This window comes from Alosa pseudoharengus, unplaced genomic scaffold (assembly GCF_046254945.1).
Source record: "Alosa pseudoharengus isolate Yale_2024_CS ecotype anadromous, Long Island Sound unplaced genomic scaffold, YU_APseudo_1.1 YU_APseudo_1.1_scf_14, whole genome shotgun sequence".
NCBI classification, from domain to species: Eukaryota; Metazoa; Chordata; class Actinopteri; order Clupeiformes; family Clupeidae; genus Alosa; species Alosa pseudoharengus.
This window is the reverse complement of record NW_027468609.1, coordinates 32017126-32034536: the sequence shown is the minus strand read 5'-3', so window position 1 is coordinate 32034536 and position 17411 is coordinate 32017126. Positions and strand designations below refer to the sequence as shown.

At 45.0% G+C, this 17411-nt stretch overlaps 1 protein-coding gene across 1 annotated transcript in view; it reads left to right on the top strand.

Annotated features, from left to right (window-relative positions):
• The first annotated feature begins 445 nt into the window (after nt 1–445).
• Nucleotides 446–17411, top strand: part of kiaa1328 (KIAA1328 ortholog) — a 30446-nt gene continuing 13480 nt past the window's right edge. Inside the window, exons 1-8 of the mRNA XM_076284676.1 lie at nt 446–766; nt 1021–1354; nt 1654–1769; nt 8816–8940; nt 10320–10816; nt 11770–11865; nt 13121–13233; nt 13372–13492. Of these exons, the coding sequence (XP_076140791.1) occupies nt 751–766; nt 1021–1354; nt 1654–1769; nt 8816–8940; nt 10320–10816; nt 11770–11865; nt 13121–13233; nt 13372–13492 (1418 nt within the window). The 5' untranslated portion in view covers nt 446–750. The remainder of the gene's footprint in view (nt 767–1020; nt 1355–1653; nt 1770–8815; nt 8941–10319; nt 10817–11769; nt 11866–13120; nt 13234–13371; nt 13493–17411) is intronic.

The window sequence follows — 17411 nt, the reverse complement described above, 5'->3', positions numbered from 1 at the left end:
TAGTTTTTACATTTGCGAAAACTACAGCTAGGCGCCATTGGCTAAAATATTGAATGATGTAACATTTGACCAATGATAGGGTATATTTTTTCAGAGACAACGAATCACCAAATTTAAGGGCGGGAACCAGGTTTAATCTACCACAGGAACGCCTCAAAAACCTCTTGGAAGTGGCGGTTGTTTCAACATGGCGATTGCCGCAGAGGAACGAAACAAATCTGGGATTTTCTGGATGAATGACAGTATCCTTTCTTTCAGTTGGCACAGAGTAGACATTTTCATTTTCCTTTGATATCTTTACCTTTGTAGCAGTGTGCTTCATGAAATAGATGTCTATGGAATAAGTGTCGAAACAAAACTAAGCTAATTGGAGACATAGAAGACAGCTAACATAGCAGCCCTAAAAAAGAATAGATACACGTTACTTCTAACCAGCCAACTTTATGTTAATAGAGCTATAATACCAGTTTTACCTAACATTTAGAATGTGCATTTTTAGGTAAGTTGACATGTTTCGTTGGTAATTTGTTTGGTAGCTTTTAGGCGTTGCTCAACGTTTTGGTCAAGTTTGCTGTTAGAACGTGGCAACCCATTCTCTTGATTACTGGCAAAATGTACGCACAAGTCAGCTTCCTTGCTTTTATCATGGCAATTATTTAGTTAATTTAACAGCTCATTTCAGGCATATTTGTTCAAGAGAGTAGATTGTTGGCGTCCTTAACGTTAACAGCATCAGACGACGATCAGCCAATGGTATTCGTCCCAGGTGAGACGCCAAACTTGGCATTAGTTGTCCCTGTAGTTTTCCACTGCTTTGTTTGTAGTTGTTATCCTTGATGGCTTGACAATGTGGACAGCATAGACAGCTACTAGTATCACGTAGTTTAAGTTCCCTTACATGCATTGCATTAGTTGTAATAAGACTTAGGTGAGGTGAGATTATATGTTTGCGTGCATTTATTAGAGTTGTCAGCACATCATATAGCCTATATGCTACTGCTCTCCTCTCTGCTTTCATAGGAGTGAGCAGGAAACTTGGCCTAAGTCGAGGACCAGGGGTTACTGGAGAGGGGAAGGGCAGAGTACAGACAGTCCATAAGAAAGTAAACCCGAGGGGGCCAAGCCAGCAATCGTCCCGCTCTGTCCCGTCTTCTGAGGGGAAGTCCTCAACAAGGACGACCCCCTCTACCAGACCTGCTCTAGCTGAAGCCAGGTCTTCAGCTCCAACCCACAAACCCCCTGAGAATCCATCTAGCTCACCAGAAGCGGGCCATGCTAACACCAAGCCCTCTCTGAAGGACCTCTGCCCAGAAGACAAGCGGCGCATCGCCAACCTCATCCAGGAGCTGGCCAGGTAAACTGTCTGTGCATTACCGCAGAAGGAGTCTGTCATTGCTCTGATAGGAGAACTTTGAGTAATTACTGAGGAAGGCGGTGTCCTTCCCAGCAGGCCATTCAAGTACTAATTTGTACCAGTTGGAAGGTCCCACCCATTTTTTTTTCTTACTGGTTCTCAAGCAGCCACATGGCAAAGCAAGCGGACAAGATGATAACTGCATACATATGTGGTTGCGGTGAGGTTTTGGATGAAACGGATGTTGTATCTCAGCAATGTCAATGTAGCTTAGATCTTTCTGTGTGTTCTTTCTTCAGAGTGAGTGAGGAGAAGGAGGAGTCAGTCCAGAAGTTGAGAGATGAACAGGAGACGTTTGAGAGGAAAATCCAGGAACTGGAGCAGCAGAACCAGTTCATCGTGCAGGAAAGAGAAAGTATCCTTTTTTTAAAACACAAACAAACAAACTTTAAGAAACCTTTACATTTATTTTGGTTCAGAATAGACCCATGTTAGGCTGTACTGTCGTTCGGGGTTGAGTTGTAAAACGTACACTTTGCTGATCTTTATTTTAATCTCTCGGAGTTAACAATGGTTGTTGGTTGAGTTCTATATTTGGGGAGATCGGAGTAAGGTGTTACATTGGTGATCTCTCCAAAGCTAGGGGTAGTCTTAAAACTGGATTAGCTACAATGTGTGACACCATCCCCTGACTCATCATCTTGTTTATTTTTGGTCAAGGTCACCCAAAAGTGAGCCTTTTCACAATTTTCCTCAAGGTGTCGTATTTGTTGTGTGGGCTATTGAAGGCTCTGGCACATTTTCTCCTCTGAATTGGAGATGCAACTGGTCTCAGAAGTGGAAGTTGAAGTGAAACATTGTTACATTTACATTTATTACATTTACATTTAACATACAAATGACGTTCTCATCTGATAAAAGTGTTTTTGCTGTGTCTGTGGAACTAAACTTTAACTTGTTAAACTTTAAACATCTGGGCTGGCCAATTAAAAGTTGGTCTGTGGGTGAACTGCAACAAATGGCCCATGCTGCATATAGGGAAATTCAGGAGAAGCAATTTATATTTTGCCCAAGTTATGACTTTGAGTAATGATTTAGTCTGAGACCATTATTTTTACTGACAGGTTTGGCATAGGTTTTTTTTTTAGAAGTGACTAATGTTCACATATAGGGTTGAGTTCAATTTTAGACATTTAAATAAAAATACCTCTACATTCACTGTTACTCCTGTGTTTTCAGTTGCCTTATAATCCAATGTGACAATTTGCAGACAGTTTGAGGATGTTGTTACAAGAGCGCCAAATGCGCTGCAGTTAGGGATGTAACGATTACCGGTATAATGGTAAACCGCGATAAAAATGTTGACAATAACAATTACCGTTTTCATTTCAAATATCATGATTATCACGGTTGATTTTAAAAGGCGGACTCTGCATCTTTTTATGTTCGCGTCCACATTAAATCTATTCCACTTACGTTATCAGGAGAATACAGTAGCCTAAAGTTTTATTTTGAACGCTCACTTTGGTCTCACTCATCGCATCCAAATAACAGAAATAGCAAACTCCAAATTATGGTAGGGTAAGTTAAGCTATAAGCAAACATGAAGAAAAAAGTGTATGGGACACTTTTTGAAACTATTTCAGCTTGTGTAGGCCTATCAGTGTTTTCTGAACATATTGAACACACTTTTGTCAATACCGTGATACTACCGAAAACCGTGATAATTTTGGTCACTATAACCGTGAGGTTAAATTTTCATACCGTTACATCCCTAGCTGCAGTGATATATTACATCACAATACAATAAATAGGCCATTTTATTAGGGGTCTGAGACATACTGTAGGTGTTTTGATGTTTTATGCCAGTGTGATGCATTATTTTGCAGTCATTGACATTGTGAGAAAAACTAAGAAGTGTGAAAACTTGCCCCGCTCTCATCAATGAGTGTGTTAAGAACATTATGTTATGGCATAAGGTAGCAAATCTATTTACACAACTGTTGCTTGGCAATGTTTGCACAATGCTCTAGATCCAATGTTCCTGTTCACAAATGTCAGCAGCAAAAGACAGAAGTTGTAACTAAATTTGCCACTTAAGCTTTTGTCTTCTCTAAATCTGAAGAAAGAACTTTTAATTTAAGTCTCTCTGGTTTGTGTAAAATGCTAAATTTGCCACTGTAAGTATTTCTCATTGGCTAGTTTAGCTGTCTGATACATCTCACTACTGTGTAATAATCTTTAATCAGCACAGAAGGGTTTATTCAGTGTTATATAGGACCAGAGAGTGCAGTTAGAATAAGTGGTTCCATACATTGTTAAAAATGCACTTCCCCAGGCTTTTACTCTGTGGGAACACCAGGTGGCAGTGTTTACCAAGAAAATAGCCTTTGGCTCAGGGCATGAAAGGAGAGCCACTATGGCAGAATGGGGATGTGGTGTTCATATCCAGGTACCTAAGACAGTCTAGAAACGTAATTGTGTTTGAGGATGGTCTGGTTTTGGAGGGTCTTGGCAGAAGCATGTGTAATTTTTGGTTTTGACTGCTTCACCTTGAGATAAACAGACCTTTTAAGGTCTTTTGTCCACGTAGAGGGGTTTTTATGTGTAGCTGTTTTTTTTGATGTAGGCTACAGGAAATTTGATCTTTTGCGGACGGTTGGTTCTGAGCTATGGTTTGATTGCTCGCGTCTGTATCCTTGCAATGTTGATTTTGTTTGTAGTTCTGCCGCTGGCAGTGGTCTCCCACTCTCCATTATACAGCGCTGCGAAGAAACACAGTGTGTGTGTGTCCATCTCATGCCAGCCAATTACATTCACAGAGAGACTCCGCACTGCCCACAACCCTCCACCACGTTTTTTTTCTCCCCTTCTGCTTTTGCTCAGGGTCAAGAGAACGAAGCGGTGCGGCCCATTTCAGTGAACGACCCTCGGCGGCGAACGGCGTGGAAGACTGATGGCTGGCTGGCCAAATTGCACAATTGGCAGCAGAGCTGCAAAATTAAGAAACACACAACTCAATTAAACGCACTTAAGCTGGCGGCCTTGGCATTTGAGCCGCAGTCCTAAACTCCATTAAAAAGAGATTTGGGGTTGCTGGCGGAAAAGGCACGCGTGTGGTTGAGCAAGGAAACGGGCGAGTGAGCGAGCCGTGTTGCGCACAAGCGCCCCGCGGAGACAGCCGTGCTCTTAAAAGACCCCGGCGAGACTCACCGCCTATTTAAACGCCCGCCGAAGGTGGAGGGGGGGGAAAAGCAAAGGCAAACAGACCCGCAAAGACTAATCTGCGGAACAATCAGGTCTTGTCCTATCCACCACGATCAGAGTTATCACAGGGATATTGGAGAGAGGGAGAGTGAGTGAACGAGGGAGGAAGAGAAGGAAAGAGAGGGAGAGAATTGAGAAAAATCGTTGTTTAAATTCTGTGCGCAGGAAGAAGTTAAGGAGCTCATGTTGAGAATGAAATTAGGATTTGATCAAGGCTCTCCTTGGCATTCTTGCCCACGTCTCCTAACTGTAGATTCCATTACAGGCGGAGGGTGCAGAAAATTGCTCTTAACCGGGAATTTTTATTAAAAAGTGAAAATGAGCCTCAGAAGCAAAACGTAGTCATCAAACACACACACACACACACTCTCTCTCTCTCTCTCTCTCTCTCTCTCTCTCTCTCTCTCTCTCTCTCTCTCTCTCTCTCTCTCTCTCTCTCTCTCTCTCTCTCTCTCTCTCTCTCTCTCTCTCTCTCCCTCTCCTCAGGCTAAAGCAGTTTCTCAGGGTTAGAATGAGCTTTCTCTGCTGTGGTCCTGGTGGACTGCCATGTGTTAACACTTTGATGAAAGCGGTCAGAGTACACTCCGGAGGTGCCATGTTTTCATCTGTCCACAACCGGTGATTGGGCTTTGCTTTGTACTCTGCACCTTTGCTTTTCAGTGATGCACCGTAGCCAACTGTGTGTTGTGCTTTCTGCGTTTTCCGGCTTTAGTCGGCTGGTGCTGTTCTGGAGAAGGCCCACGTTTATAATCAAAGTATTAATATTTTCAAGTGAAATCCTCATTTTGGGCTCAGGATTGAGTTGAGGGAATCACACGCTCTCTCTCGCTCTCATCACACCGATTTTCTGCAGGCAGTTAAGCTTTCAGACATGCTAATATTGGAAGTAACAAACCGCGCGGCCTGGATAAATGAAATCTAATCAGATTTGTAATGGCAAATCTTTCGCAAGTCATTTAGGGCAAGCCGTCGCCTGTGTAAACGCTCGTCCTCACATCGATTTACTTTCCCACACAAACACTGTCTTTGCCTCTTCCACACACACACACACACACACACACACACGCACAATTGCAAACATGGGCCAGGCAGAAGTGTTCTCTCTTCCATGCTGTTTTGTTCCACCTTGAGTCGAGATTTCATTATTTCATTTCTGCCCACAGTGACAGTGGGAGTGAACCACATTGAGGCCGTCTAAAATATCTGCAAGACAGACAGACAGACAGACACACACACACACACACAGTCACTATGTGTATTTTTGGTTGGCGTAGTGGGCCAGGAGGCGAGGAGGAGGAGGAGAGGGAGGAGGAGATGTCGCCTGCGATCTTCCTTGCTGATACGGGGGCTGCGAGTGCATACTGTAGCTGCCGTTGGCCAAGGGCCAGCTGTGGCTCCTCGCTGTGGTGGCCACACGGGATGGGAGCCCTGGTGCATCATGGGAGAGGGAGAGAGACTGCTATCAGCAGATCTGGCCGACTCGGACTGCTGCTCATGTGCACGCACACTAGGGATATGAAAGCATTCATTACAGCTTGCATTGTGTGTGTCCGTGTGTGCGTGCGTGTGCGAGCGAGTGCATGCACACGCTCCTGTTTCCATGCTTTTTTTTTTGTGTTGCTCACCATTCTCTATCAAGATGTCGTGTTCTTTGGGGATTTGTAGCAGCCTCTTTTGATAAATGTACGAGGCTTTAGTATTTAGTACTAGTAAATAGTTTGCATTGGCCCCTATTTCGTTGAGGTTACCATGGTTTGACTGATCTAACTCTGTGACTCAGCAAATGTGATCCAGTGAGTCACAGCGTCATAATTCAGGCTATGTGAGCTGAATAGGCCTACATAAAAAATAGTCACATTTAGCTCCATCCTTGATTATTACAATGGGTATTACATATTAATGTATTAATGTATTAAATATTAGATGGAGGAAGTGCTGAAGTCTTAGTCAGCACTTGCGTATGCTGTATGGTGTAACGCTTCCGACTCGCCGGCATGAGTCAGGCCGGACAGCTCGAGCATTGCATCACTTCCTCCACTGCTGCATCAAACCCTGCACTTTGGCCATGCAGTCGAGGTCAAAGCACGCACTTAATATTGAAACACTCTGAGCTTTTTTTACGCAAAAGTTCAACTCTAGTGTACTTGGTGTAAGCTGGTCGTGTGTGTGTGTGTGTGTGTGTGTGTGAGCGTGTGAGAGAGATAGGGAGAGCGATTGTAATAGTCATCTTCTTTGAGGCCAGGGTATTTGGTAGGATCGTGGGTGTGAAGGAGGCTGATTGGAGCAGAGAAGGCTTTTGAAGCAGCTTGTGTAATAGCTGTAGAACTGCAGCTCTTTGTGTGGTGCTATTTCACTGTCCGACAGTTGTCCTGGCGATCCCACATCCCTGCATCAGTCATCATTATGATGATTTGCATAATCAGTCATTCTGATCCCAGTTCAGTCTGCATTGTGGTCCTGCATCAGCAGTGTTCCGGGGGGGGGGGGGGGGGGGTCTGATTTAGGAACAGTCTCGTCCCGCTCCGTCTTTACTCTCGCTGCTGTCATTCTGTCTGATGCTATATCAGCAGAGCCGCTCTGAGGCGTCTGAGAGGTGATGCCTTAGGACTTTTTAGTTGGCCAAGTTTGTCAGTTGGCCACAAGCTATGAAAAGTTTTGGTGTGTGTGTGTGTATGTGTGTTTTTTCAAAGATACGGAGGGAAAGGGAAAGAGAGAGACGGGTTCTGTCATTAGTGGACCCATCAGGCTTGCTATCGGTTCTGCTCCAGATCGGTTTTGTCTGGTTCTGCACTGCTGGCTGTGTGTGTGTGTGTGTGTGTGTGTGTGTGTGTGTGTGTGTGTGTGTGTGTGTGTGTGTGTGTGTGTGTGTGTGTGTGTGTGTGTGTGTGTGTGTGTGTGTGTGTGTGTGTGTGTGTGTGTGTGTGTGTGTGTGTGTGTGTGTGTGTGTGTGTGTGTGGTTGTGAATAAAAAGCATGCCAACATCCTGTCACCCAGCCTGGCTGTCTGCCTGCTCCTGCCCAGCCAGATCCAGATGGAAATGTTGGTGTGCGAGACTCTCAAGCGTGTGTGTGTGTGTGTGTGCGCGTGCTTGCGTTTGTTTGTCAGAATCCTAAAACTAACTTTGTTGTTTTCTGCATTTTTGTAGCTCGTTCACTGCTGCAACAAGCTTGAAACCTACATGTAGGAGATTACCACAGGGAAGTGTGTGTGTGTGTGTGTGTGTGTGTGTGTGTGTGTGTGTGTGTGTCTTCGTCTTCAAGTATTAAAGCATTTTCATGTCAACAGTATGTGTTTGTTTATTGTAGAAGTATTTGTATTTAGTCAAAAGGAAAACGTATGTGTTTATTTGTGTAATTTATCATTACCTGTTGGCGGACAATACATCTCAGATCAGTGTGCAGAACTGTGTAAAAGTGTGTGTGTGTGTTTTGTCTGAAAGTGCATTTCTCTGTGTGATGGTGTGTTTCTCGCCAGGTTTGTTGTGCTCAGCTTGTTCTCCCCCTGCAATGGGGCTGTAAACACATTTGTTGGTCTGAAGGCTAACTGAGGCCAGAGAGACCACTGGACCCCAGAGTGCTGTGTCTGGTTCTACTCCGAGATGTGTGTGTGTGTGTGTGTGAGAGAGAGAGTATCTGAGAGTGTGAGTTCTTGTTCTTTTGTATGTGTATGTCTGTTGCTTGCCTGTGTCTAGCCCTGGTTTGACCCTGAGGTGTGTGTAGGTGGGCTGCTGTAATTATTACCTGAAGGCTATTCTGTGTTTTACTCAGTATAAGCTGATGCCTTACAGGGATACTGTGTTTGAGGGGCTGTGTGTGTGTGTATGTGTGTGTGTGTGTGTGTGTGTAGCTGAGTGATTGTGTGTTTGTGTGTGTGAGAGGGTTCCTGAGTGTGTTGGTATGTGTCTGTTGGAATGTAGGACGCTTACTTATTCCTGTTTGTGTGTGTATTTGTGTGTGACCAAGAGACACTGTGTGTGTGTGTGTGTGGATACACCTCAATAGCTGTTTATTAGTTGTAGAATTCCATTGTCCTCTGTGTGTGCATGTGTATTTGTGAATGACCATGAGGCAGTATACTGTATGCGTGTGTTTGTGTATGACAATGAAGCACTCTGTGTGTTTGTGTGTGTCCAGTACTTTAGTGTGCTTCTATGTATGTGTGTGTTGAGACCTTGACCATGGCGCCGTTGCTGAGGCCTGAAGCAGCAGTACAGGGAGTGTCAGGAGCTGCTGTCTCTCTACCAGCAGTACCTCTCACAGCAGCAGGACAAGCTCAACCAGTCCATCGCCGAGCTCAACCAGGCTCGCTCCCACACCAAGGTAACCTGTGTGTGTATCTGTCTGTCTGTCTGTTTGGATGCATCCGTGTGTGTGTGTTTGTGTGTGTGTGTATATGTGTGTCTTTTTGTGATTTTGTGTGGCTTTCGGTTCAGTTAAGAGAATCACAAATGGGATGTCTGGCTAATACTAACAGCGCTATTCTAAACCCTCTCAAAACAGATCAGTCTCACCCTGTCTATGTGAAGGGAAGTAGTTACGGATCGGGGATCAAGAGATTTGGAAGCTTTTTTTTGTCATGGTGCATGCCCACTTCTGTAGTTGTGTATGTCCAGTTTCTGGTCCGGTCCAGAAGTGGTGACACCACTTGTCACCACTCTGTGTCCATCCTTTACCTTGCATCCTATTTTCAGAATTTCATTCAAATCCATAATCAACTTATTTCACTTTTAACAGCTGTAGCTGAGTGACCTTCCACACTCATAGTCTAACCATGTGGTCAGAATGGCTTGTCCATAGAGTACATAAATTCATCATGACTACTGTAACCTAAATGACCAGCATCCCTAGATGGATCCTAGAGAGCTGTTCTGAGTACAGTCTGACAACATAGAAATGCTTTGAGGGGAGATGTTCCGTTCTGCTCTTTTGCTCATCTTGCTCTGTGCATTTAACTGGACACATCAGTCCTTAAGCTTTTTATGGAACACCCCCTTGAGTCGTCTAACCATACCCCCTCCCATCCTCCCGACCTCGTACTTTCCCATCCGTAGCCTACCCATTAATGGTGACTACTCTTAGTAGGGAATGATGCCTTTGGGTGGTCTGGGCACCGGAGTACGCCAGCACTACTGAGTCATTATCCTGTAGTTCTGCTACGGCAAAGCTGTGCTGCCGAGAGAGAGAGAGAGAGACAGAGAGGCAGGCCTGTCCTTACGGGATCCTTGAGTTTGACTAATGCCCGCTTGCCTGACCCTTGACCTTCTCCTGAATTAGTCATTGCCAACGTTGTCATGATGAAGGCGGACGCTCCCTTGTGTGTGTATTACTCGCTGTGTTGCCCTCGCATGGCTGCTCTGGGACCCTGCTTACTGTGTGTGTGTGAGGTTTAAGGGGTGAAGATCAGTTCTGTTGGTAAGAATCTCTTCTCCTATTCTGTCCTCTGTTTATCTGTCGTTCTTTCCTTCCCCACTCTCCTCCCCTCCTGTCTTCTTGCTCCGGTCGGTCTCTCTGTCCTCTCCTTCTCTCCTTGCCCCCGAGTGGGAAATCAATCTCTCTCTGCTTCAACCCTCTCCTCTCTCCTCACTCATATCCTGCTTGTGATTCAAATGTGGTTTAAATAGTCGTTTGATCATTTTTTAGTTCAGTTGGTTCAGGTGTGTTAAACCCCAGTCTCCCTGTGGGTGTCTTTCTCTCTCTAGGCCTCCAGAAGTGAAAGGTCGAGCCATCGGTCTCGCTCCGTGAAGCCCGGGATGCAGGACGGCTCCTATCTGGACCTCCCGTCCCCCCGGGAAACGCCCCGTCACAGCGCCACCGCTCCCGTGGCCCGCGCCCGTTCCCTATTGGCCAATCACGGCCGAGCGCCGGCCACACCAACTCCCGCCCCTCTCTCCTCCACCGACTCGTCCTCCGTGAGCGACTCCAAGACCAGGTCGGCCGTTCGGCCCAGGAGAGACCACTGCGCCTGCCCCCAGGGGCGCGAGAGCGGGGCAGAGGAAGGGGAGTGGCGTGGAGGGCAGGTGGCAGCAGCATCAGCAGCGCCCCCTCCTGGCTGGGAGGACTGGGAGGAGCGTCGGCGGCGCCTGGTGGAGCAGAAGAGACAGCTGGAGCAGGAGAGGGAGCGGCTGCAGCAGAGGCTGGCCCTGCAGGAGGAGCGGCTGAGCCAGCAACTCCAGGAGACACGCCTGCTGAGTGACGGGTACACACACACACACACACACACACACACACACACACACACACACACACACACACGAATCGTATACTGGCAGGTCTGTTAGTAATGCCAGCTGAACGACAGATGATGTAGCCCACTCTCTCACATGCAGAAATGCACACATAAATACCCTCTGTTTGACTTGCATGAATGTACACACACACAGCGATGCACACTCATTCTAAAATACACTGACCAGAGCAAACAGCTCAGGCAGATGTGCTTAATTAACAGCAGGAAGTGTGACATACTGACACGCTACCTGCTGTTACACACAAACACACTCACACACTCACACACAGCAGCTCAAGTCCCATCTCCAGTGAATAAAGCCACATACAAACACACTCTGTCACCCATACACACCCGTCTGCAGTGTGTGTTCCGCTCACTAAAACACGCTTCCCCACATCATGCTGCACAGCTGCCGTACAGCAGAAAGCACTCTCATTTACACCAGACTGGCACAGGACTCAGCATGGGGCCTTCTCCACAAACTTAACTAGACGTTCTCTCTCTCTCTCTCTCTCTCTCTCTCTCTCTCTCTCTTTCTCGCTCTCTTTCTCTCTCTTTCTCTCGCTCTCTTTCTTTCTCTCTTTCTTTTTTTCTGTCTCTTTCGCTCTCTTTCTTTCTCTCTCTCTTTTTCTCTTTCTTTCTCTCTCTCTCTCTCACGCGCTCTCTTTCTCTCTTTCTCTCTTTCTTTCTCTCTCTGTCTCTCTCTCACGCTCTCTCTTTCTCTTTCTTTCTCTCTCTCTCTCTTTCTCTTTCTTTCTCTCTTTCTTTCTCTCTGTCTCTCTCGCGATCTCTCTCTCTCTCGCGCTCTCTTTCTTTCTCTCTCGCTCTCTCTCGCGCGCTCTCTTTCTTTCTCTCTTTCTGTCTCTCTCTGTCTGTCTGTCTCTTGCTCTCTTTCTTTCTCTCTCTGTCCCTCCCCCCAGGCTCCAGGACACAGACACTGCTGGGTTGGAGAAGCCTCTTCCCAATGGCAGCCTCCTGGTCCAGCCGCCGCTGGTCAATGGCTGTGGGGGACACAGGTGAGCGCTGCCGAGCGTGGCATCGTGAAGCTTAACATGGACAAAAATCGTAAGAGCGAAGCTCTTCATATTTATAGTGGTTATTTATGTGTAGTCGTGGAGATTAGTGGAAACTTCATGTTCTAATAGAAAACATGTTCTAATAGATTTTTACAATATATGTTTTATTTATCATCTAAAATATCATTTTAAACAAATTCTACAGATGTTTTCCATTCCCCTGATAGGTTATGAAATGCATGTGCATTCATATTACATACTTAATACTTAATTCCACCCTCCTGTTATTAAAATAAAACATTGTATATTTTTCCTTAAAGTACGGTATTTATGGTAAACAATTCCTTAGGACTTAATGAGGAATTCATTTTCCTCTAAATATTAATATATAAGAAGTACAGTAGGTACATGGAAGGAATTGAGCAGATGCATATCAAAACATAATCTGAAGGTTGGAAAGATAGTCGAATAACAATTTGACTCCAGCTGGAATTGGCTATCTGCAAAGTTCAGCTCAAGGACTTCGGAAAGATAAACTTCAAGGTGCCAAGCCAGACGTTAGCAACAAAAATGGAATGGCCGATTAGCTTCACATCAAAAATTTAGCTTTGCAATTTCTAAATGATGCCTGAGAAACAGTTTTAAAAACAAATATTCCAATTCTTCCATTGATTAGGCGAGACAAACACACATTAACTAGACATAGTTGTGAGACTTTCTAATGAGGAGACATAGCACTCCAAAAATCCTCCATAGAAGGGCATGGGATTAGTTTGTAACGTGTGTTGTGAATGCATCGTACCAATCATGTGTTCGTACCAATCATGTAATCTCGCCGCTAGAGCGAGGTTGGTGTGGTGAAGCCTTGTGGACGTGCAGTTCTGCCCAAGATAGATGCCCAATAAGTGCCCAAAGTGCGTTGCAATATGGCTGCCGAGTGGAGGGACTTACTTAAAAGGACTTTGGTTGTGTCTAGGAGTTGTGAAGCCCACGCATAAGATTGACACAGTCATCAGACAGCACTGTGCACAGAAATGCAATAAGCATTTAAGATCATACAAAACAAAAACGGAAATGAATATTCTATTATGTATTTCATTGACCGAAATATGTGTGAAATCATAAAAAAAAATCTGATTTTGATTGCTTGTATTAAACTAGAAATGATTGTGACATTTTACAATTTAGGCAATCCTGATCTGCATATATTAACAGACTTAACTCTTTTTGTGTGTGTGTGTGTGTGTGTGTATAGTGATGATAGGGGGAACATGTCCCGTCTAGTAGGCCCTGCTGATGTTCCAAACATTGAAGTTCCTCTATGTAAGGATCCAAACTCAGCACCTCCCAAACACTTGTCCTTACAAGGTAAGGTCCCCATAACACACGCACACACACACTAATGTTGTTATGCAATATTTCTTCTTTTGCAATGAATGTGATGCACCTTTTCACGTACGGTCCCAACTCCTGTCTGCATGGTTGTCTGTGCCCTTCCTCCATCAGAGCCCCCACCCCTGACCAAAAAGGACATGGCCACCTCTCCTGCTGCCTCCTTCATGCCCCCCGCAGTCCCCGTCATGCCCCCCTGCCTCCCTCGCACCCCGCACCACCCTCGCCGTGCCAGGTGAGTCACTCTGACACCTCCCTACCTCCTTCCCTCACCCCAGAGATCATCTGAGATTACAGTCCTCTGCTGAAAAAGTGTAGTGGCGGTCGGGTCCTGGAAGCATCAGAAGCTAGTTTTTTTTACCGAAATGCAATAGGGAAAGGGCTAAAGCAATTTGATCTATAGTGTATGCTTGTGTTCACCATAAATGGACACAAGTTCAAAGTGTGTGCGAACAATTAAATCCAAAACTAACTTTAGTCTCTGCTACTCTTTGCCATTCACAAAGACGGATACTCAAGCTTGTGAATTGAGACCTGCAGTGTTTTTTGCCTCAAGCTCGCATTGAGCCAGCTGGCTTCCCTTGTTATCTCTACCTTAGTTCCGTTGCACTAATTAGCAAATTCAGGCAGCTGATGTATAATGCTGGGGAAGACTTGCTAAACCCAGACCCGAGGTGCAGTCCCTGTCCAATTTAATACATCTCTCCCAGGTCAGCAGCAGAGATCTCTGAACCCTCTGGAAGAAGTGAGGTGACCCTTGATTCTGATCGGGCTGTTCCTTTGTTGGAAAGTACAAAAAAAAGCACAGTGAAACAGTGTTGTCTCTTGCCTACTGATTTTTAGCTCGACTCTTGGCACTCCAGTGCTGTTTTTATTTGAGATTTTTATTTATTTATTTATTTATTTATTTATTTATTTATTTATTTATTTATTTATTTAGAAACAAAAGCTCCACACCCATCCCACTCTCTGAGTCTGGACCTTGCACAGAGATCAAAACAATATTCTCCCCAACATTGTTTAGTGAGCCTGCTATGTGATGGGAGAGGTGTGTGTGTGTGTGTGTGTGTGTGTGTGTGTGTTCAGACAGACACCCCAGGAGGACACACTAGCTCCCCACCCATATCTCTCTCTCTCTCTCTCTCTCTCTCTCTCTCTTTCTTTCTCTCTCTCTCTCTCTCTCTCTCTGCTTTGGTCCCTCTCTCCCCCCTGTTCCAGTGTGTTCTCAGTGTGCTAGGCACAGGCGCTAATTGTATTTAGAGTGCCACAGCTTCCGTCACAGATGCAGAGGCCTCACACAACGAGAGAAAGAGAGTGCTGGAACTGTTAGAGAATAAATGATGTGTTTTTGTCTTTTCAAAGGGGGGAAAGAGAGAGTGAGTGAGAGAGAGACTGCGTATATGTGTGTGTGTGTGTGTGTGTGTATGTGTGTGTGTGTATGTGTGTGTGTGGGGGGGGGGGGGGTGCGACGAGCTAAATGAAGATTTTTTTTTTTCTTTCTCGCTCTTCTGCGGGCCCAACTCTGAAGCTGACAGGAGCCAAGCTGGGCTGCATTAGCCCGCCTGGCAGGAGCCTGCCCACCTCACCCTCTCTCCCAGTAATGAGAAAAGAGAAGGATGGGGAGGGAGCGAGGGAGGAAGGGAGGGAGGGTGGATGAGAGGCAGAAGAGAGAATGAATCCCTGACCGCTTGCATGAGGGAAGAAGGGAAATTCATTCGTTTTCTGCCCAGAAAGGCGATTAATGAGACATCTTGTTGTGTGTTTTATTCATGCAAAAGTATTTCTTTCTTTTGTTTTATGTATGTGTGTGTGCACGTACGTACGTATGTGCCAATATGCGTGAGCAGCATAAAAGGAAAGAAATGCTCATTATTTGTGTCACATTTGTGAAAAAGCTCTTCCTATTTGTATATTTTTGTAAAGCAAAACATGATTTTAATTCCTCCCCACTTTGTTCAGGAATATTAATTGACTCATCTGTCCTCTATTTACAAGACATTCTTTGATACCTTCTACTTCAGGAGTAAATAATACAACAGAGGGTTGGCACTTTATTATTGTTGAGAAATGCTTCAACAAGGCAAGATTTTTATATATCGGCATATGCGGAATGTTGCTGATTATCTTGAAATTACTGAAATCATGTAAGGGCAGCATCAAAGGCAAAGTTGTCGTTGTAAGGTTACTTAACAGTGCTAATAATACTCAAAGACTATCGCTAGCAACTAGCTAATTATGCTAGTCACAGCAACTTGTCTGGGATGCAGTATTTGTGCACATCAGTGGCGTATAGCTTAATGATACTCATTTGAATGCCTTGCAGCAGTAGCTGCATGTCAGAGGTGGGGTTTCGTTCAATAGTCCACTATTATAACCACTAGTCAAGGCTGTAGGCAGAAGTCAACTAGTCGTGGACAAAATGGCTAAAGGCTGTATGGAAGTACTTTATTGAAAATGAAACCTGTTAGTTGTGTACAGCTGTGCTAAAGTACAATAAGAAGACGTCTACTAAGATGAAACACTTAGCACTAGCAGTCATGTTAGGAGCAGCAGTACTGCCGCATAGGGACTAGTCGACTGTTATTAATTTGGAAAAACTTGACAACTGGTAAAAATCATGCAACCCTTAGTTTGAGGTGTGTCTTCGTTCAGTCCTATTGAAACGTCTTGTTTTTGTTTATATTATTCATTCAGTTCTCTTATTTATTCATCCATGTGTCAATTATTCACGTGGTGTGGCCTAAACTGCCTGTGAAGGTGTTGTGTGTGTGTTAAAACAAATATGGCTTAATGAGCAGATATGGGAGAGGGAGAGATCAGTAACAACGTCAAACGATGAAGGCTTCATGCATAAATAATGTGAAGTTTTTCCGGGGAGTTTGCATACACTTAGCTTTTTAGCTTAACTGTTATCTGTCCAGGCATCCTTTCTCCCCTTACGCAGACTCTCCCTCTCTCCCGCGAGGAAGACAGGAACGTCTAGCTGTGACCTTTTGTCTGCCTCTTTCTCATCTTTCTCATCACTTCTGGCTCTCTAGTTCCACTCTCTTGCTTTCTCTCTACTCACTGTACCTCTTACACCCCCCCCCCCCCCACATCTTCCCCCTCTCAACACTCATATCTACCTGCCTTTTTCCTTTTCAACACACACTCTCTCTCTCTCTCTGTCCCCACACTCTCTCTGTCTACTACTTGTCTCTCTCTCCCTCTCCCTCTCTCTCTCTCTCTCCCTCCGTTCCTCTCACTCTCTCGCTCCCTCTCTCTCTCTCTCTCTCTCTCTCTGTCTCTCTCTCTCACTCTCTCTCTCAGGTGGTTAGGTGGTGCCATGGCTCTTGGTTGGCTGAGGTGAGGAGCACATGGGGGCATAAATATTTGATTGGAGTCCAGCATCCAGGCCTCCCCCTCCCAGTTCTCATTTGTGCAAATCAATGAAGTGTGTCATTTTAAAGGCTTTATTTTTTTCTGAGGCAACCTCAAGAGTGTGTGTGTGTGTGTGTGTGTGTGTGTGTGTGTGTGTGTGTGTGTGTGTGTGTGTGTGTGTGTGTGTGTGTGTGTGTGTGTGTGTGTGTGTTTGTGTGGGGGAGAAGCAGCTTCTGATTTCTTTTGTTGTCTGTATGGATGAAAAGGACTAATTCAGATAAAAAAAGAAAGCAAGACGCAGTAGCAATTCACTCTTTTCCATTAGTCTCTCATTTCTCTTAATCTGTCCTCTCTCTCTCTCTCTCTCTCTCTCTCTCTCTCTCTCTCTCTCTCTCTCTCTCTCTCTCTCTCTCTCTTTCCTAATCTTTCTCTCTCTCTTTATTTCTCTCTCTCTCTCTACATTTGGCTCAAACCTTCTTGCAAGCCATCATAATCACTGTACTTTGTGCACTAACTCATATTTATAGAAGAACGAGCAATTATGGATACGGAATATACAAGACCAGCCCTCTTCCCAAAAGTCATTCACACTCTTTACTGGCTTGGTCACATTCTCTAGCTAGCTCACTCATTCTCAGAGATGAAAAGGTTGTCTTTTCATTCAACACCTGTCTGCAAAACCTCTCCTCACCCCTCCCACCCCAACTTCCATCCAATCTATTGACACAGGGCATCTTTTATTTAAGTGCCGTTCTAACACCGTTCTCATCTGAACAAGATCGGTGTGTGTGCGT